At 33.6% G+C, this 21,003-nt stretch overlaps 3 protein-coding genes across 21 annotated transcripts; 1 reads left to right on the plus strand and 2 right to left on the minus strand.

Annotated features, from left to right (window-relative positions):
* Positions 1-551: 551 nt before the first annotated feature.
* On the minus strand, positions 552-3,900 carry LOC124532404 (3-hydroxyisobutyryl-CoA hydrolase, mitochondrial). Its single transcript, XM_047107306.1, has 4 exons — positions 3,587-3,900; positions 2,568-3,377; positions 1,525-1,666; positions 552-926 (listed from the first exon to the last, which is right to left on the minus strand). Exons 2-4 carry the CDS (start codon positions 3,375-3,377, stop codon positions 781-783), a joined length of 1,098 nt encoding a protein of 365 aa, XP_046963262.1. The 5' UTR covers positions 3,587-3,900; the 3' UTR covers positions 552-780.
* An 877-nt stretch (positions 3,901-4,777) lies between these two features.
* LOC124532588 (peptide deformylase, mitochondrial-like) lies at positions 4,778-6,084 on the plus strand. The gene is made up of 3 exons (XM_047107566.1): positions 4,778-5,230; positions 5,308-5,428; positions 5,585-6,084. Exons 1-3 carry the CDS (start codon positions 4,895-4,897, stop codon positions 5,776-5,778), a joined length of 651 nt encoding a protein of 216 aa, XP_046963522.1. The 5' UTR covers positions 4,778-4,894; the 3' UTR covers positions 5,779-6,084.
* A 130-nt stretch (positions 6,085-6,214) lies between these two features.
* On the minus strand, positions 6,215-20,802 carry LOC124532586 (cytoplasmic dynein 1 intermediate chain). 19 transcript variants are annotated; one of them, XM_047107555.1, is made up of 16 exons: positions 20,498-20,802; positions 19,770-19,900; positions 19,459-19,649; positions 18,509-18,636; positions 17,190-17,222; positions 16,035-16,055; positions 14,971-15,018; positions 13,043-13,180; positions 12,217-12,628; positions 12,023-12,140; positions 11,663-11,894; positions 11,420-11,580; positions 10,006-10,146; positions 8,944-9,069; positions 8,677-8,834; positions 6,215-7,421 (listed from the first exon to the last, which is right to left on the minus strand). In XM_047107555.1, exons 2-16 carry the CDS (start codon positions 19,890-19,892, stop codon positions 7,418-7,420), a joined length of 2,034 nt encoding a protein of 677 aa, XP_046963511.1. In that variant the 5' UTR covers positions 19,893-19,900; positions 20,498-20,802; the 3' UTR covers positions 6,215-7,417. The 19 variants fall into 19 exon arrangements, with proteins under 19 accessions (XP_046963511.1, XP_046963504.1, XP_046963506.1 ...); XM_047107548.1 differs by having other exon boundaries at positions 13,043-13,213; XM_047107550.1 differs by having other exon boundaries at positions 17,190-17,252.
* Positions 20,803-21,003: the final 201 nt, after the last annotated feature.

Raw genomic sequence — 21,003 nt, forward strand, 5'->3', positions numbered from 1 at the left:
AAGTAATAAGACACTTGAGATAGTTATATAATTCAGTACATAATGCTACATTATTTCACTGATTAAGATCTTTATTTCGAGTTATTTCGCTTAAACTTTTAAGTATATAACGTACCCTGCATTACTGAAGATCCTAGCTGGATTTTGACTTATAAGTATCCTTTATATAAGTTTAAAAATTTATTTATAATAACAAAAATTAAACCCCACATTTTTCCGTACAATAATTTAGTATTTAACTTTTTCTGGTATCATTGTAAGAGAAACATGAAAAACATAGTTTTTCAAGTTTTTTTTTTTTTTATTTATAATCTACAAATGCCCATAACTTATATCCAATGCCGAAGTAAACTAATTATTTCAATTGGGGTTGAATGTTGGAACAGAGCAAAAGCAACAATAGTTTAAAATAAGTTTGGCTTACTGTGGCTTCGCTCGCGTTTTGCGAGAACGAGCGACGTTAGGTCTTAAGTTAAACACACTTTTTTTTTTTAAATGGAGAAAGAAAAAATATATTTTTTTATAACGCCAAATATTTTTTAAAGCACTACTTTTCTTCTTTATACACATAATCGATAAATCCCCTAACTTTCCATTCTTATGGGTATTGATATATTATTTCTTTTTAAAGTTTTTTAAAAACATAAATATAATAGTAATATCTGAAATATCTAGATTTTCTTTTCATTATAGCACACAATTTTTAAAAAGTAATTAATTATCACTGACTTTATATATGGCAGGAGTATATTATAAAATATAACTATAGCTATACTTAGTTTAAAGTTTAGCATCAAAGAATTTGAGCTCTCTGTCTTCTGGGAGCTTCTTAAAGTAGCTCTCGACGTAATCATCGTCAACTTCCGCTAAGGTCTTTGGCTTCCACTGGGGGTTGTTGTCCTTGTCGACAAGTAGAGCTCGTACTCCTGTAAATAAATAATAAAATTTTATAACATTAGCATAAAATACAATATTCTTCAGATTCAGAACATGATAATCACTCTTTTTACATAGATTGTCTTTATTAAATGCAGTTTAACTGCTTACATATATTACATAATTACTACAACCTTTTCTGTAGGTATATAAAAAAAATATAGACGCACATGGGTGGTAAATTGTAGTTAATAGCTACATTTTTTTATTGAGCAAACAAATACATACGTAATATATATGTGCGTACATGACAGTTGAATTTGATATAACCTTGATTTTTATCTTTATCACACAAGAACACTTAACAAACAAGAAATACATATAAATTTTGTAACAAAAAAATAGCACTAATATTACCAATGATTGCTATTGTATGCTAATTATTTTTTTAAACAATATCTTTATTGAATATTTTTTTATATTTTTCTGTTGCTTGGAGTTGATATCATGATATTTGTGCTGTTATTGTATAAAATGAGCATTCATACATTGGCATAAATATTCTTCCCCAATACAACAATCTTGTTATATCATCATATCATGTTGCTAAAATGTTATTACCAAATATTATATTGAAATAATCATTACCTTCAGGGAAGTCATGGTTCTCAGTAGCTCGGCAAGCAAGGCGATACTCCATTTTGAGACACTGAGGCAACTCCAACTGCGCACCTCTTTGTAATGCTCTCATTGTAATTTTCAAGGAACCAGGGCACATTTGATTCAATGTCTGTAAAATAATACAACATTCACATGAAGTCTAAATTACAATTCATTAATTAATTATTTATAAAAAAATATAGATTTGAGGAGATGTTTCTCCTCTCCTCTCCTTCTTGAGTACTGGTTGACAGAACATGTGAATCGTAACTAAAAATTGTAAGTTCATACTTAGAGAAGCACTGGTTTTCATGGGCCAAATTTATTTTATAAGTCATCAGATGCTTATTAGTAAAGAAGAAAAATTTGAGGAAATCTATGTGATTAATAATAGTCGAGATGGCCCAGTGGTTAGAACGAGTGCATCTTAACCATTGATTGCGGGTTCAAACCCAGGCAAGCACCGCTGATTCATGTGCTTAATTTGTCTTTATAATTCATCGCGTGCTCAACGGTAAAGGAAAACATTGTGAGAAAACCTTTAACATTGTGACAAATTACAAAGAAATTCTGCCACATGTGTATTCACCCACCCCCCATTGGAACAGCATGGAGGAATATGTTCCAAATCTTCTCCTCAAAGGGAGAGGAGGTCTTTAGCCCAGAAGTGGGATTTTACAGGCTGCTGTTGTTGACCACACTTCAATGATGCATTTTGATGGACATTAAGCTCTAAACATTTCTTTCCAATATTCAGAAAGAACAGCTTAACACTAACAATACCAGCGCAATTTACTTTTCATCAGTATTTTATTTCTATAAAAGCTTATTATGGATTTATCAAGAACTTCTCATGATAGTTACAGATACAAAGTACAGTAAAAACTACCACATAATTGTGATACAAATTTAAATGTAAATCAATAACAAAGTTATCAACCTAAGGTGCATAGAAACCCTCACCATTGGTTTTTGACAACTAAAAGTTGAAGATAATACCCAAAAACTTTAAGTTATAAGATATAACTGACCTTTAAGGTCTTAACAGACCATTCATTTTGAACTTTTTCAAGTCTCTCAATGATTTCTTCGACAGTAGAAGCAGCAAAGCAGTAGTTAATATGTTTGATGTTTGGAGCCAGTGAAAACTCTTCAGGAGGTTCATTGAACTTGTTAAGTAAAGAGTGTATTTCCATATCACTGGTGCATCTAAGCAAAAGCTTTTCCAATTCATATAATCGTTTGCTAGATACAAAGTGAGTAGCTATACCTGCTTTTACAACATCTTTGCCTTTTAATCTATCTCCTGTCAAACCCAGGTATAACCCTAAATTAACTTGCAGTCTCGGTAGGAAATAAGAACCACCAACGTCCGGAAACAGTCCTATCTTAGTCTCTGGCATTGCAATCATTGTTTTCTCAGTAGCGACTCTATACCTCCCATGAACAGACACTCCAAGTCCTCCGCCCATAGTGATTCCATTAATAAATGCTATGTATGGAATTTTTAATTTCCCGATAAGGTAATTTACATTATACTCAGTATGGAAGAACTTTGGACCTTCTACCCTATCAATTGCTACTTTTACGTCACCGCCGGCACAAAATGCTTTATCCCCAGCACCTTTAATTATTACTAAATTTTTACTGTTCTCCCATTCGCGTAACTGTGGAAGTATCTTAGATACCATGGATGTGTTCAAGGAATTCAGAGCTTTTGGCCTATTTAAGGTAATTATACCAGCATTGTTAATTGTTTCAAATAAAACATCTGCTTCTTGACTCGACATAGTTCGTTTTATAAGATGTGCCGTTTGCGGTAATACTCTTAATTTAAACATCTGGAAAGAGGGAAATAGAATAGCAATCTTAAAATATGAAATACTTTAAGTTATTACAGGTTGTTTTTTTGATTCCACATAGGTAACGCACATATTGATATAATAACAAAGTTACCTATAAAACTTTGTTAAAAGCGAAAAACTTGAAACGTACAATATATTTTAAACGTTACTCTTTGTAAATATGTGATTATATAATTATTACTTACTTTGAACTTAAGACTTGACTATATATTTAATAACAATTAATATTCATGAATTGTTGTTGAACTTAAAAACTGAACAATAGAATAGTATTTCTAAATAAGTCAACAATTGAAAACGTAATAATCTTTTATATTATTTACGGTAGTAATGTAAGATAATTTCAATGATAAAATGTATTACTAACAAGTACCAATTGGAACGAGAAATTAATAATTTTGTTATCTTATCTATCGTCTGTTGTTTTTTTTATACAGAAATTGACTAAAAATTTGAAGTTGAACGATCTTAATTTTCAATCAACTTTTTCAAGGCTGTCAGTTGCACTCTATAATAACTTATAACAACAAAACGTTTTTCCATTCTCTTTGATCACAACAATTATAGTACGAAAAACCATATAAGTTTTTTCTTATTAAGCTGAAATTAAGTAAAGGAAAGAAAGGACATTCATGAAATTGAAAAAAAACATATAATTAAGAAAACATTATATATTTACTATTTAGTTTCTGTTAATCTAGTTTTTAAAGGCTAGGTACTTTTCATACGATTTTATATGAAAAAATCACATAATCAATAAGAAGTTTCAATTATTCAAACTTAAGAATTTATGGTTTATCTTTATTATTTACTAAAATATTACTAAAATATAAAGCGTGGATAGATGGATGTTTGTAACACATTTAAGTCAAAACGGTTAAACACATCTAAAACTAAATTTGGCGCAAGGATAAATTTTAATCTGAAACAGCACATAGCTTAATTTGTATTCCAGAATATTACATATTTAATTTTTACAGTCGCAGGCGAAGCTGTTATAGGGAACTAGTATATTTTAATTAATTACATTTGAGTTAAGATGAGCATGATTAAATATGGTAATAAATATTTCATAAATTATATTAGTACTTTAATAAAATAAAAATGTATCAAGTGGAACGAACCAGCCGAATCAGCCTTAACTAAAATTTTACGCTACTTGAACGGGGTTGGTGGTAGTTCGACATTTGAAAATGATGATAGTGAAAAAAGTAAAATAAGGAAAATCAAAATTTAAATTGCCAACATACTTAAGTTCATTATTTTATTACCTACATTAAATTTGACTTTAAGAATACCAAAATTAGGCTGAATGGTGTAATCTTTGCATTATACAAGAATTGGATAAGTTTTATGTTTACTACATAATGTCATTTGTAATTTGACAATTCATTTGTAAATATCTGTTTTTTTTTTCTATTATATTTTAACTCATAAGTGACATTGTATACATCATATTTATACTTTATAGTATTGTTACTTTCTATAATGAAATGGGTCTTTTAAGAAAAACAATAAATTGGTATGCCAAGTTGGCTCCAGGTTGGGGTCGATCCTTGCCGCCTTACGAACATGTTGTTCAAATCGGTGATCCAATATTACGTAAAGTCTCAGAATCAGTGCCGGTAGAGAAAATTAAAACTGACGAAATCCAAAAAGTAATACAAAAGTTAAAATATGTGCTTGAAAAATATGGTAGTGTTGGAATGGCTGCACCTCAGATAGGAGTAAATTTAAGAATATTCGTTATGAGACTAACTGTAACGCAATTAGCGAAAATTCCCGCAGAAACTATCAAAATGAAGAATATGTCAGTAGTACCTTTTACTGTGAGTGAGTAGATAATTTATTATTTATTTTTTAAATCATACATTAAGTCAGAAGTTTAATTTTTGTTTGCTTCTAGGTTTTCGTGAACCCTAAACTAAAAGTAGTTGATTATAATAAAATTATCCATAGTGAAGGCTGTGAAAGTGTAAGATCATTTTCAGCAGATGTTGCAAGATATAATGAAGTCCAAGTAAATGGTAAATAAATAATATAATCAATGATAATGATATATATATATATGAATAATGATACATTGTATATATCTATATACAATGTATCATTATTAAAGAGCAATTTTATCATAACAATTTGTATTGCCATGGTCCAATAATGTTTGTTACTTAATTTTGTAGGATACAATGCAGATGGAGAAGAAATACTACATTTATTCAAAGGTTGGTCAGCAAGAATAGCCCAACACGAAATGGACCATTTAGATGGTAAACTGTACACAGACATCATGGACAGGAAAAGCTTACACTGCACATGTTGGGATGAAGTTAATTTATCAAAAGGCAAGATTGCAATACCATTCTGTCCACAGTAATTTTTAGTGTAAATATATAATTGTTTGTTGTTAGTTAATTATTAAAAAAATATGTATTTTATTACAATATCTTGGCATCATCATCATATAACTTGGACTATCTGGTTATATATCCTAAGGCAGATTAAATTCTCTCAACCCATTCAGTGTGGATAAATGGAATAAGCTTAATAAATTATACAGGAAGGTGATTCTTTTTGACAGGATACATTAATGAAATATGGTCCTTAATTGAAGTTTGCAGATTAAATTCCATATAAGAACTATTGACTATTTATGCTATATTGCTGGACTGGCTTGTATTAAGAGTACCATGTGCTTATTTACCAACCCACATTATATTAGATGAGTATCAGGTAATAATACACTCGACTACAAATTGTCAAACTATAAGGATATTCTACCAATATAATATAATAGTAAAAAATGAAAAAAATATGTTTAAAGCAATGTTATTTATTCATATTTTCATTACAATGCATAGGTACTTATGAATATAAGCTTAAACAACTTGTTAAAGAATAATCTTTAATAAATATAATTTGTTTAATACTAAGGATAAAGAGTTATTCATGCAAAAGTAACAATAATTACATCTTTATACTATTCTAACAACTTTATTTATTAATTTCAACTATTTGCATAATTGTTGATATAAAGCTGCATTAAATAAAGACATTTAGATGAAGAGATATTGTTGCCGCTCCATGTATTGTATACTCAATATGTGAATCATCAAAGTAAGCCATTTTCATTCTGATTGATTTGCAGTATTCCATGTTGTGTGTTTTAAATATTGCTTATTTCTAATTGTCCATGGTTTTTGTTTTACTTTTTATTTCAATAGATGGAAACATAATATTTACCATACATTATACAAATTTAGGCTCTTGCAGTAAGGAGCCACTGAGCACAGTCCAATATCAAGCAACATCTACATACCAGCTTACAACACTTTCCATATATGTATATTCCATACTGAGTTACACTAACTTTTGCATAACTCCCTCAGAAGTGAAGAAAAGTGGTATGCAATAGTCACAAGTAGCTGCAATGGGTGGCTCATTTATGCAGAGCATTTTATGTACAAGAATTCTAAAATATTTTTTATTTAGGAATATCAATTATGCAATGGGATCTAACACTAACAACAAAGTTACTGCAAATAAGGCAATAATTCAGGTTATAGTATAGTAGTCGTTATAATTTTCAACATTTGCTACATCTATGTTATTTAAACATTGATATAATTATTAGGAAACAAATCACACATATTACATTTTATTGGAGTACATATTTCTGCTGTCTTTATATCAGTTACGAGTGCAATTAATATTGTGCTTATTTTTTTTGTATAATTCATACTTTCTTGCTTATTTTTATTACCATTGTGCCGATAATATCGACGATAAATCCGCAGCGGAAAAACCGTGTCCAGAATCTACAGGAGTCAACTTACTCTTCATAAACTCGACACCAGGAAACTCAGCGAACCAACTCATCCATCCATACATATGTATGAAACATTTAAGAACTAATCATAATCTCTATGCACCACAGTTTCCTTCAGTCATGACGTAAGCCCAGCCTTTCCATAAACCTACAATTTCCATCCGCAGCGAATATCCCAATGCATCAGTTATCTGTAAAAGATAGATTAAGAAATATAAACAACTGCCATTCATTATTTTAATGTAATAGATAAATCTAAATAAATGCTAACTATTTCGCAAGCATCTAAGTCTTTCAAATTCAAATAAAACTAATTATAACGGATGAATCGCGTATATTAATTATTTTTAACCGCCAACGATTTCTCAGGCGGTAGTTGTTAATAATATTTCCTTTGTTCTTCTAATAGACAAATGTCATCTTAGTCTACCCGTGACCACGAACACTGCAAAGTGCTCGAAACGTCGGGATGTTTAAAAATAATTAATATACGCGATTCATCCGTTATAATTAGTTTTATTTAAATGTGTAATAACCGCGAAAATTTAAGACAACATTATCTTTCAAATTCTGCACTTAACATACGTGAATCTTTTGATATAAATTTTTTTCTTGTATAAAATATACAGACAAGGCGTGCAAACTCTACAACTCGATTTGTCGATAGTATCTCTGAATGATACCTACTTGGATAGAATTGCACAATGCCCAACAATGTTTACTAATAAACAGGAACATTCTTCATCGCTTTGATATGGTTATACAGTAAAGAAACAGCCTGTAAATTTCCCACAGCTGAGATAAGGCCTCCTCTACCATTAAGGAGAGGGTTTGGAACATATTCCACCACGCTGTTCCAATGCGGGTTGTTGGAATGCACATGTGGCAGAATTTCGATGAAATTAGACACATGCAGGTTTCCTCACAATGTTTTCCTTCACCGCCGAGCACGAGATAAATTATAAAAACAAATTAAGCACGTATATATAGCGGTGCTTGCCTGGGTTAGAACCCGCAATCATCGGTTAAGATGCACGCGTACTAACCACTGGTCCATCTCAGCTCTTATATGGTTATGCGCAGTGTTCATACCTAAATCTTTCTTCCAAATTTCTTGGTGGTAGGGCTTTGTGCGAGCCCGTCTGGGTAGGTACCACCCACTCATCAGTTATTCTACCGCCAAATAACAGTAGTCAGTATTGTTGTGTTCCGGTTTGAAGGGTGAGTGAGCCAGTGTAACTACAGGCACAAGGGACATAACATCTTAGTTCCCAAGGTTAGTGGCGCAGTGACGATGATGTAAGGAATAGTTAATATTTCTCACAGCGTCATTGTCTATGGGTGATGGTGACCACTTACCATCAGGTGGCCCATATGCTCGTCCGCCAACCTATACCATAAAAAAAAAATCTATGTAGTATCTATATATTTAGTGAGTCGTGTTACCTGAGCGGGTTGCTGGCCATGGATGTGAGGCTGGTGAGCGAGGGCGGCCCGCTGGCGAGGCTGAGGCGGTCGGTCTCCTCGTCGGCCTGGTTGTTGCGCAACTCCTGCAGCGTATACACGAACTTGCTCCACTCGTCGTGTCGCGGCTGCGCCACGCTCTGTGGATCGCGACTTCCGGCGTTAGCTACACTCTTGTTGTATCTATAGTGTCCCGATAATAGGATGAGGTACAAATGCTTATAAAAATATTAGTATTAGTATTGGTACCTCTGCTAGCTCGTAGACCCATATCTTGCCGGAGTCGTCCCCGGCGGTGACGTGCTGGCCGCTCGGGCTCCACGACACGCGGTTAAAGGCGACTCCGCCCTCTGACGTCACCGACGCTATCGGCACCTGCCAAACGTAGCCAGTTGCGTTGTAGCATAGGTATACGTGTAATGCGATGTACATACACAACATTGGTAGGTAAATAGGCTATTTGACTGGTTTTTAAAATCCATTTTATATTATTTAGTACAGGTTAAGGAACCCAGTAAAAGTTGTTTTTTTTTTTTTATTTCGAGTACATATTTGCCGAAAAATATGATAAAAAAAATTCCATATTTAAATAATGCACGAAAACGCTACTTGGACAATATGGCTCTACAATGAGGTCGGTGACGACTTTGCTGTATTTTAATCTGTGGTACATATAGTAGAAAAGCAAGGTTTACAAGAAAGTGACTTCATCATAAGCCCGGCCAATCAGGAGCGTATTGTGTCACGTGTCAAACGTTTGAAAAAATGCATTTTTATTTATTGATTTTTGAATAAATTAAGTATTATTTTTAAGTTTCGTTAGTAAATAACCATTTATAAACTCATAATATAAGCTGATTACAGTAATTCACAATTTATTTTTCGCATTGTCAAATAGCCTATTGTGGATTTGGGATCGATATTTTTGTTACCAATTGAATTGTTTTTAGTACATACAGTTTACTTGTGTACCTGTATTCTAAGACACTACACCACACCTATAGGTTGTAGGAGTGTACAAAATGTAGACGTAAGTGTAGCTTTGAAGCGATATACAGTCAAAAATCAAAATCAAAATAAACTTTATTCAAGTAGGCTTTTATAAGCACTTTTGAATCGTCATTTTACAATTAAGTGAATCTACCACCGGTTCGGAAAGTATATTCCACCGAGAAGAATCGGCAAGAAACTCAGTAGTTACTCTTTTTTAACATTTAAAAAATACAGCGTCATGTTAATTAAATACAATTATTTCAATTAATGTATCCTGCTTGGAAGTCAACGGGTATTGTCAGTGGGGCGTGGTCTCACCTCGGTGTCGCGGTTGAGGTTCCACAGGTCGAGGCGGCCGGCCGCGTCCACGGCGGCGAACAGCGCGGGGTGGATGGGCGACCAGCGCACGTCGGCCACGTAGTCGCCGCTGTCCTCGAACGAGTACAGCGCCTTGTTCTCCTGACAACCACACGGTACTTTACTATCGGGGAAACTCTTCCATACACGTTTAAAACCTACGAACTAACTAAAACTAAGACAATAAATCCAAAAACAATTATGTGCGTAGACATGTACACATGGAATGCCTGCGAATATGCCGTGTCCCACACGATGCTTTACTATCGTGGAAACTCTTCCATACACGTTTAAATTAGAATAGAATAGAATATATTTATTTGAAACACAGGCACAAGTATAACATATTTTTTCATATTTACGTTTACAATTTAAATTAAAGTATTACATTTTATTCTTATGTTTAGTTCATTGTTTTTGTGGTCTAACCTATCAAATTGTAAGTTTGAAGGTAGAAATATAAATGTCGCTGATGTTGTTTTTGTACAGAGTTTTAACTTTTACCCTCATTCACTAAATACTTTTGTAGTTTATTTTAAGAAATAAGATATAATAGTGACATCGGAAGAGTCTAGCGTTTAAGATACAGGCTCGGCCTAGTTTAAGCGCTAGTGTTTACTAACCTCAATATCAACATATAATCATGTAAAATATTATAATAGGTATTATAGGTTAAGACTAATGTACATTTCTTGGAGTAAATAAAGATTATTATTATTATTATTATTATTAAGTATTACAATAAAAAAGGAACAAGAGAAACAAAAAAACCTACGAACTAACTAACACTAAGACAATGAATCCAAAAACAATTATGTACGTAGACATGTACATATGGAATGCCTGCGAATATGCCGTGTCCCAAACAGGCGGACCATTCAGCGAAATATGGGTATAAATAAAACCCAATGCTGATTTTCAATGGTCACCTTTTTGTCGTATTCATCAATTCAAAATCATATTATTAGTTATAGGCTTGGTCTCAAGCAGGGTCGAGGCACGGTCTTAAATTTTTGGAGGGAATGACGTAGGAGCTATGTAGTCTGTGACGGAATTTTTTTTTTTTTCTTTTTTTTTTTTTTCACCCATAGACAATGACGCTGTGAGAAATATTAACTATTCCTTACATCGTCACTGCGCCACTAACCTTGGGAACTAAGATGTTATGTCCCTTGTGCCTGTAGTTACACTGGCTCACTCACCCTTCAAACCGGAACACAACAATACTGACTACTGTTATTTGGCGTTAGAATAACTGATGAGTGGGTGGTACCTACCCAGACGGGCTCGCACAAAGCCCTACCACCAAGTAAAATTTGAAGTACGTAAGGCGGTATGCCGATCGCAAGGATCATTGAGAGAATTAGTGACTCACCTTGGTGCTCCAGAGCTTGACGCTCCAGTCGACGGAGGCGGAGAGGTAGAGGTGCGCGAGGTCGAGCGCGGCGGGCGCGGCGTGACACGACACGGCCGTCACGGCGCCCGCGTGCGCCTCCACGCTGTCCGACACGCCGGCGCGCTGCCCGTGCCGGCAGCCTGCGGGCCACGGGACACGTGAGCCGACGGTACCCACCCTAACGGTACCATACGTACCACAAGTCCGAGCTCCGCTACTGACCGGTGTAGATGTTCCCGTCCTCGCTGCCCAGCACGAAGTTGTTGACGTCAGCGTGCGGGAAGTCCATGCAGGTGACGGCCACGGCCTTGCTCTGGCGGTGTTGCAGCTCCAGCGTCTCCTGCGGCTGCGACAGCATGTCCAGCGACCACGAGCACATGCGCCCGTCCGTCGACACCGAGATCAGGTTGTGGGCGTTCTGACTGCCTACCACGGATAGACAGTAGACTGGGTGCTACATAGACAAACAGAAAAACAATATTTAGAAATTAATCTGTTCATAAATCAGTAATTTTTCTGATAATAAAAATCAAACAAATTATATTAGGAGTAAGAGGGAAAAAGTATTCAGCAACGACTCACGGTGTGCGCGAGCGACGAGAGCGGCGTGCGCTGGATGGGCGTTCGCTTCTGCACGCGGTTGTCCCACAGCACGATCTGCCCCGAGTACGTGCCGCCCAGGATCAGATTCGGGTGGAACCTACACGAGAGCCAAAGCTTTAGCAGCAGCCGACCGACAAGCAGAGATACAGAGACGGGGGGAGCGCGCGGCCGACCTCGCGAAGGTGGCGCTCATGACGGGCGACTGGCAGTGGAAGATGTCCTCGGGCGTGGTCTTCTTGAACTTGGTGTTCCAGACGAGGCAGACGCCGTCGGGGTCGTGCGGCGCGTCGTCGCTGTTGTGGTAGGAGGCCAGCATGAGCTCGGGGTGCGCGGCCGACCAGTCGACGCACGTGACGCAGCGGCCGCGCGACCAGCGCTCGTCGGCGAAGGTGCGCACGAGCGCGAGGCGCGCGTCGGAGCGGTCGTCGGCGGCGCTCTCGCCGTCGCCGCCGCCCGTGTAGTCCGTGTAGATGTCCACGCTCTCGGCCAGCGCGCGCTCGATCACGCGCCCCGCGCGGCTGATGAACTTCTGGAACTCCGCCGACAGCATGATCGTCTGCTTCTCGTCGTTGCTCAGCTCGCGCACTGCGACCACACCAGAGACACGCGTCAGCTACGCTTACAAGCTCAGACTATTTCTAATCATATACTACATATGTATCTTATTAATTTGACAAAAAAAAAAATAACAAAAAAAAAGACCCACTGAGTTTCTTTCGCCGGTTCTTCTCAGGTCAGGGTGTTACATTTTCCGAACCGGTGGTAGTGTTTATTTGACAATCAATAAGTAAGTGTAATGCTTCTATATTGAATAAAGGAATTTGAGTTTGAGTTTGAGTTTAGACTCCTGCTAGTAGTCTTTTACCCCGCGCTCGACGTTAAAGAAGAATGTCATGGGATACCCGCCCTGGGTTTCATGCGTGGAGTACAATTACAATTTGCTAGTTTTACGCAAAGATAAAAATTAAATTAGAAGTTAACGAGAGTCTCCCCCCTTACCCTTCTTCTCCTTCTCCTCCTCCTTCTTCTCCTGCGGCGCGGCGGTGACGGCGGGCTGCACCTCCTTGACGGTGGGCAGTCCGTGGGGCAGGATACCCGGCGGGAGTTTTCCGTGGAAGGCAGCTTCCTCGTCGTCACCTTGTCGAGCGCCGTCCCCGTCGAATGTAAGCACTGGACGGTGAATAAGAATGGCCCTTTGCGGCGGCCGGTGACGACTACGTGGCTACGACTGACTTTCATTCTCTCTTATATAACGTATTTTCTATAACTTATCGGAAAATAATTCATTTTTAAACATTTTAGCTTTCATGACGTAAAGTCAGTCGTACCCTTTCTTTAATTCCATGAAGTCATTTTTAATCGATATTTATAAAGTTTTAAGAGTTAAGTGCTGAAAGTTACGTAATTAAAAGAAAAAAGTATCAATAATATAAAACGACTTCATAAAACATTACGTGATTCGTGTATGAAAGGAAGTACGTGTAAATTGCAACTACCTATTGAACTACTAGCGAAAAGGGTTAAGATGAACTACGCTTAGTGTATGTGAAATTACAATGTGTAAGAATAAAAAAAAATGTTAAAATCATTAAACCATATAGTTAAGAATACTTAATAAAAATAACGGATTAGGTGACATGTTTTTTTTTATCTTACACATTTTATTAGCTTTAACTAAAGCAATAATGATCCTCACGAAGATGATTCAATGAAATACTACTTTGGAACTTTCGATCGCGATATACGATATTCATTATTGTCCCATTGATCATACGAATTTAATAAATCAAGCCATAGACAATTTATTTTTTTATGTGACTAGTAGCAACAATCTAGTTATACGTCTTTACGTATTGTCATTTTTATACTAAATATTACAATATTTTTTAGTAGTTAATAATCATATTATCAATGGCTAGATTTATTATCTTTAGCTTTGGCTTTCGATTAACGCAAGCATGTTTCATTGCGGTCCGCCAAAGACATTGTGCATGTACTTTCATAAAATTTATTCCAAACGTGACGTGAAATTAAAAAAATGCTTTATAGTTACAGTAAATACATTATATACTTTCATATTAAAGTTTAGTTGCTTGCATTAAGTTTAGCATTCTTAGTCTATGGTAATTGCAAACATAAATATTTACTGTATCTATTTAATAATTGCAAGTTCCTCTTATATATTCTCTAAAACAAATATTTTGAGTTGTAAACGTTCGTGATTCGATAAAAAAAAACGAATCAAATGCAGCTACAAGGCAAACACACTTACAGAAAGCTTTAAAACGTGAGTGACAGAAAGCTCTAATAAAAATCACGTTATGCAAAATATTAAAACTTCCCGAGCTCTCCACTAGAGAGATGAATTTTATAAAATATATACGAAAATAAATGATATGATGACACATGGTCATGCTTACAAAATTTTCTGTCACATGCATATTATTTTATTTTATTAACAAAAGAAACAAGGCCGACATTTATATTTAGCGTATATCTTACAGTAGATAAAAAATATTTTGATATAATAATAATTAAAAAAAAAAAAACTACAGACAGATTATAATATCGAAATTGTACTATAATGTTAACCCATACAGATCGATTAAGCGTGATCTGCTAAATGCCGCTAAAATACAAAATGAAAACAAAAAATAATATAAACATCATTTTGTTTACATATTGTAATAGTTGCATTAAATTAACAACAAATATATATGGGTAAAAAATCTGTATGGGTCAACAATACGATTCGATCGTTAAGAATGTGCTATGTTAAATGTTTTGTTAGCATACTATATTGATAGATAGCGTTACATATATGAAATATATAAATAAGGAACAAACATGCTAAGTGACAGTGGCACAGGCTTCTACCAAGGGCAAGTTTAGTTCAATGATTCTTATGATCCAGATTTGAAACCTACCTGTGAACTCGTCCTCCCACTCTAAACCCGGGTTTAGATTGTACTCGTCTTGAAAAAGGGAGGAAACAAAAAAAAACAATGTCAGTATTTATCGACCATTATAAATTATAAATTAAACTTTATACACATATTAGCGATTCGTGTCTGATATTATACATAATGAAACGCGACTACATTTGATTTAACTGTAAAACTTTCTTTAGGGTATTCATTTCTTTTTTGGACATGGCGCTACAAACGCTGGTGATATTTTGTAAATTACATTATAAAACAACACAAAAAAATATAACTTTTAGATTACAGATAACGTCCCTTAATTTTATTTCTTATAATTGATAATTTATTAACATTTACAGGTTATATGATAGTTTATGGATGAATTATACAATTTATAAACTATTGGAAATCGGTTTCAAAGTATTCGTAATTTTGTTTGTAGGACTAGGTCCAATTCAAAGAATTAGTCAAACTTCCAAGTCCTAGAGTTAAATTAAATGAGTCGTTTGTGTTAAGACCTGTGCAGTGTTTGTTAGTGGAATCGAAAGGTTAAGTGGGCGTGAGATGATATGGCGATCCCCATACCACCACCATAATCGATACACATATTACATTTATAGATCATTATATTTCTGAACTAATTAAATATTTGCGGCCTCGTTAGTGGTTCTTTTGACCACGTGGAGAACTCTGGAAGGCCACATTATTTTTGTATTTTTTTTTTAATTATATAATTTTTGGTAATGGAATGTACCACATCATACGACGATGCATTAGTCCCGAGCGTTGCTTGACCACTATACGTAGATTATGTACCAGATTTCTAGATAGATGTAACAATTGATAGCTGAATACTCATTCTGGCTCAAAATATCGAGTAATCTGGCTCAACCGTATCTATGAAATGTTAGTGAAAAATTCTAGAAGCGTGAAAGAGGATACTCTATATATACAGAATAATAGATGTCCTACCGACAGTACAACCGACACCATGTTATTTGACCGACATAACAGAGAGGTAATGTTAGGAGAACGATAGGAAGCGATCAGGGGGAATAATGACTTACCGTAGTAGTCAGTTGCGTGCGCTATATAAGGACAAAAAACGAAAATATTCCGTCAGTTTTAAATATACACACTGTATATAAATTATATATTATAATAGCTAATATTATTTTTCACTTATTTACTTCATTGTATAGATATATTTTGGAACTTGATTCGTTACTATTAGTAATTCATAGTTCTTAACTGTAGGCGAAAATATATATTGTTAATAATTATACTATCAAAACTGAATAAAGTTCCACGATATTCATTCAGCTTTTTTCATATCGATACTGGGAATTTATTTAACCTTAAACAATAAAATGATATAAAAGTGCTTTTTTTCATTAATATTGTTATAAAAGCATGCGTTTGTTGGTCCAGTACGAAAAATGTCATGCGATATATTTTTTAAACATTTAATTGAAAGGGGTCATCCATAAATATTCGTCGCAGTTTACACACTTATTCAATACTCTGTACCCTTCCATCACGCTTCCCTTTCGCCTTTTTTTAATTTTTCACTAAATTTTCACAAATTGTAAAACATCGAATCCAGATTATAAAATAAAATAAATAAAAAAAAACAGATAAAAAATATAATTATAGGTCTTTGTTCCTTTCATTTCCTTTTTGCGCGCCTATTTATGGATGGCCCCCGAACATGGACTCCCAGAGATTATCATCACTTTCATGCATTAAATGTGAATCGAATTCAATCAATTGTAACAAACAAACACATAATTTGTAATCATCAATGACCGTTTAATTGTATACGTATTAAAAAAGAAAAAAACTTTTTTTTTTAATTTATAAGTCGGCGGTCAATGGCCATTAATGATTATTCCTTAGTTAAAAGAATGATGAGCAAAATGAACAGGGCTTGATGTAACGATATAAATTTTATACTAACTATCCTTATTTATAAACGTATTTCCATAACATTCGTTACAGACTTTGAATAATCTACCATAGACAAAAAAATCGTATGTAAGAAAAGAGCTTATATCAAAATTAATTAGCTATGTAGTGTTGATTTAAGTAAAATAGTTTTGAAATAATAAATTTTTTGAGTTAAAAAATATTTTCTTACTTTTTGGCGTATCAATTTGTATATATGCTGTATAGTATAGCGTTACCAAGCCCCGTGTGAATGTTAATAAAGTTGTAATTACCTTTCCGTGGCCGCCACCAGTCCTCCATGTATCCTGCAAGCGGTGATGCATTGGAAGAGCAGCCTTTTTTATGGTAGCACAAACACAAACATTGCACCTAACTCATACAGTATTTACTTTTGCTTCTTTATTATTAATTATTATATTTACGATTATTAATATTTTTTCGACGCAATTTTTGAACAATCAACAAAATTTTACCTTAACCAAACATTTTACTTTTTTTATTTTTTTTTTTAACTCACTGGCAAGGAAAAACAAAATTGAATTAAGAATTATAATGAAAACAAACTTACCCATAAGTAAGTTTATATGCGCCTTTCAGGCTTGTCCTTTTTCATGTTAACATTTATATCGCTGTTTTTTTTTTTTTAATAGGTAATTGACTGCGTTAATAAATATCATTAATTTAAAATAAAACCTCTACAAAAAAATTAAGGACGTTCTTTTCCAAATTCAAAATTATTACTTAAATGTTATATTGTAGTAACAGAATAATTGACCTAAAATAAAAAATAAAAAAGGAATAGTTGGCGTTTTCAGAATATACGTAAAGCCAAAGAAAACAAAATTTTGCGTGAAAGTTCGTAGTCCGAATTTATGTATGTATGTAATCATGAAGTACTGATACAAAGTTAAAATATTGCAACTTCTATTCTAATAATTCTCTAGTCACTATCGTTACGTGTGTGTGTATGCGTTAACTGTTACTAATGCGAAATAATAAATCTATTTAATACGAAATAAATTCAGACTACCGTCAAGGCTAGAACATAAAGTACGCGTGAAAAGTAAATACTGTCCTTGTAACTAAAGATGTCATTGGTTAACACAAAAATGGTCTCATTTGCAAATATACATATTCCACAGATAATGAAACAACTAAAGCTAAGGTATACAACTATTATGCCATGGAAACTAAACAAAAAAACGCGTTACTCATGAAATTAAACTAATTTTTTATTGTTAGTCACAATAATCCAATATTTGCAAATGACCTTGTTAAAACCATCACCCAGACATCACAGTTAAATCATTAATATATTAATATTTTATGATACAAACTCTCAGATAAATCTTAAAAAATATATATTGTATTTGAGAATTTGGTTAGTCAAAAAATCATTTGTAATTTAAATCAATAAAAAAAATAAAAGCTATTTGATTTAAAAAATGAATACAATTCAGTATTATTTTATCATTTTTTGAAATTTACTCATTTAGAAAAATAAAAATTTGAATCATTATTATTAAAAAAAAATTGTTAATAATAAAAACCAAAACAGTAAGGAAAGGAAAATATAAATTCAATGACTTACCATCACGCAACTCTGTAACGCCTGAAGCCGTGGTCTGTGTTTGCTTCGCATATGTGACATTTTCTTTCGGAGGAATGTCTGTTGACTGTACAGAGACGACTTGCAACTGAGGTGGCTTCTTTAAACCTCTAAAAAAATACATTTCAAATCATAATAATTTTAAAGAGATGAAGTTCCAAGTCATTACTTACAGTTAAAAAAAAAATTAAAGATTTGTAAGCATAACTAATTCATAACATAAAATAAGTAGGTAAATTTAAAGATGACCATTCAAATAAAATGCTTTAGTTCAACACAATACAAGCATTATACTTAGTTATTAATTGTTTTGTTTGAAAATATAGCCTGACCTGAGAAGAACTGGCATAAGAAATACAGCAGGTTTTTTTTATCACATACTAAGTACTTTGGTGTGCTGTCAACCATGAACTCACAAATTACATAAAGATGCAAAATTTATTTTATAATTTTTAGTTCAGCACCATTTGCATTTTAGGTGCCTTCTTGGATTGTTGTAGAACTATATACAGGGTTATTGGTATCGACGTATGCCCGTTAGGAGGTGATAGGGGTGACTATTTGCATTAATTTTAACCCCCATATGTATAATACAAAGTGAACCAATTTTGAGTTATCACATTCTTTAGCTGTTTTCAAAATTTGTCAAAAATGCAATTTATAAAATTTATTTAAAGTAATCACTTTTTACTATTTAGGTACATAAAAGTACGTAATTATGTATAAAAATCAAAATCAAGTTTCAATTAAAATCTATTTTTTTCTTTTGAAAAAAAAATGGTTCACTATTAGATTATGCATATGGGGGTTAAAGTTGTTGCAAATAGTTACCCCTATCATCTCCTAATGGATATACGTCCAGTTACCAATAACCCTGTATATTTCTGTACAATTAATTACAAACTTAATGTCAGAAAGAAGTCTATAAATACCCGTGTGGAGGCAGGCTAGATTTGTCTGTGTGTGGAAGGCTGGCATCTGGTGATGCAGTCTGTGGCGGAGTAAGTGATGTCATTGAAGACAAAGATGAGAGAACATCTTTGACTGGTGCAACTCCCAGTGATGATAACATCTCGTCCAGATCTCGGCGACTGTCCAGGCTTGAAGCCGTGGATGCACGTTGCTGAAGCATATATAAGCACATTCTATCACTGAATTTATTTTACATGAAAATATATTGAATTAATGAAAATAATAAATACTGTTATTCCATATTCATATTACAAGAGATTGTAATTATTACCAAAGCTTCTTCAGCATCTTTTTGTTCCTTTTCTCTGCGGCGACGGTCTTTCTCTTCACGGAGAGCTTGAAGCTTAGCCTTTTTACGCTCCAACTCTGCTTTACGGTCCGACATACTGGACATTGTTGATTCTGTTGATTAAAACAAAAAGAACTATTCATTTTAGATTTCAAGATGGAACTGATTTTGGGCATTCTATTGAATTGACATTTTAAATCAATAATATTGGATTATAAATAAAACTTTTATGGTAATTATAGTTGCTATTATTATATAGCCGTATAAACGAAAAGTAATTTTTAAATCAAGTGAGTTTATTAAAGTGCTGTTAAAGTTAAATACATGATTTCTTTATCCATGTTGTGTTAACTAAATTAAATTCCCTCTTATCATATATTTTTAAATACTGTAATTTGCCTAATGTATATGCATATAAGGATTCTTATTAGATTTTTTTTTTTTTAATTAAATTTAAATATTTTGTGATGAATTATTTACATACACATTTATTATTGTATGGGTTTCTACCATATCTACATGATTTATCTGTATTGAAAGTGTTTTTATTAAGTAATTTGGGATCAAATAGATACCACTTGTTGCTCTTAGTTGAAAGTTCGATGGGGCCAGTAAGTATTGATTTTTCAAGCAGGTTGACACTTATACAACTTGACAAACTCTGAGATCATTTGAATAATTATGACTCATATTAATCAAAACAAACTTACCTTATAGTTTTAAGCGAAACTGAGGCTTTAATACATGTTTAAACATAAACACGGTAAAATAAATGCCGCATGAACGTGGCAGAAGAAAATATTGATTTAATGCAGGTAACGGGAAAGTTGGGAACTGCAGTAAGACATATATGGTAATAGGTGTAACCTTAAGGGACTTTACTAATTTTTAGTAATAGATTATTTGTCACTAACTTTAATTCACTTAATTTTAGCTATGGAATGATTTTATAATAGTTTATAGAAATTAACTTGTACCAGACAAGTCTGAATAATGTACAGAAAAATAATTTTGCAAATTGCAATTGTTGCCAGGTGAAATTGCTTATTTACTGCTTAATATCATTGCAACACACTATGTATATCAATTATACTTATTATTAGTGGCAAGCGTTTTTTTCTAATTTTTTTACATTGTGTATTAATTTGAGAATTAAATTTATTTTATTTTTTACGTACCGGTTTTTTAATCTTAACTCTTACTAATTACATTTCTG

The sequence above is a fragment of the Vanessa cardui genome, chromosome 9, assembly GCF_905220365.1.
Source record: "Vanessa cardui chromosome 9, ilVanCard2.1, whole genome shotgun sequence".
Lineage (NCBI taxonomy): Eukaryota > Metazoa > Arthropoda > Insecta > Lepidoptera > Nymphalidae > Vanessa > Vanessa cardui.